The sequence below is a fragment of the Penaeus monodon genome, chromosome 25, assembly GCF_015228065.2.
Source record: "Penaeus monodon isolate SGIC_2016 chromosome 25, NSTDA_Pmon_1, whole genome shotgun sequence".
Lineage (NCBI taxonomy): Eukaryota > Metazoa > Arthropoda > Malacostraca > Decapoda > Penaeidae > Penaeus > Penaeus monodon.
This window is the reverse complement of record NC_051410.1, coordinates 6,643,946-6,644,784: the sequence shown is the minus strand read 5'-3', so window position 1 is coordinate 6,644,784 and position 839 is coordinate 6,643,946. Positions and strand designations below refer to the sequence as shown.

Genomic DNA, 839 nt, shown 5'->3' with positions numbered 1-839 from the left:
GCTTGTTTCAATTTACTTTATGTATCCATTTATTAAGTTACTCTTTCTTCTTTTCCTTAAGAACGATTCAGTTTTACCATTTTATTCAATAATTTTTTTTTTCCGAAGAACTCGTTGTTATTCTATTTTATCTTGTTTATCTATTTATAAATTTATCCATTTTACTCATTTACTTTTTTATTATTTTCAAGAACAACTCATAGTTACTTTATCTTATCTTATTAACTTATTAATCAATTTATTATTTATGTATTAATTTATCTATTTATTTATTGTCATATTATTTCATTCTATCCGTTTGTTATTATTTTTATTCTATTTCGTTCTATTTATTCATTTTTCATCTAAATTTCATTAAATATTATCTATTCATTCATATATATTTTACTTACATTTATTCATTCTATTTTATTTTATATATTATTCACTTATCCTCCACTCATCCATCTATCTCTTATTTCTATTAACCTTCTTATCAATAATTCCATTTTATCCCATTCACTTATCTGCTCACTTTTAGTCACATTCGTTTCTATTCACGCATTATCTATTTATCTATCAGTCTGTACTCATTCACGCATTATCTATTTATCTATGAGTCTGTACTCATTCACGCATTATCTATTTATCTATCAGTCTGTACTCACGCTCATCCGACCCCTCCAGGCAGTCGAGGGCCCCGTCGCCCACGAGCGCGATGTCGATGCACCTCGGGAAGCCGCACAGGCACTCGTGCTGCCAGTCGTCGCACACTGCAAGGGGGGGAGGGGGCAGGGTCGTCTTAGTGCCTTCTCATAAAACCAGATTACGTGTATGAAAGGAAGAGCTTAAGAGCTAAG

General features: G+C 31.7%; 1 protein-coding gene across 1 annotated transcript in view; it reads right to left on the bottom strand.

The window, feature by feature from the left end:
* Positions 1-839, bottom strand: part of LOC119589311 — a gene marked incomplete in the record, with an annotated part of 61,041 nt that overhangs the window by 30,925 nt on the left and 29,277 nt on the right. The window contains 1 exon segment of the mRNA XM_037937933.1: positions 648-752. Within this exon segment, the coding sequence (XP_037793861.1) occupies positions 648-752 (105 nt within the window).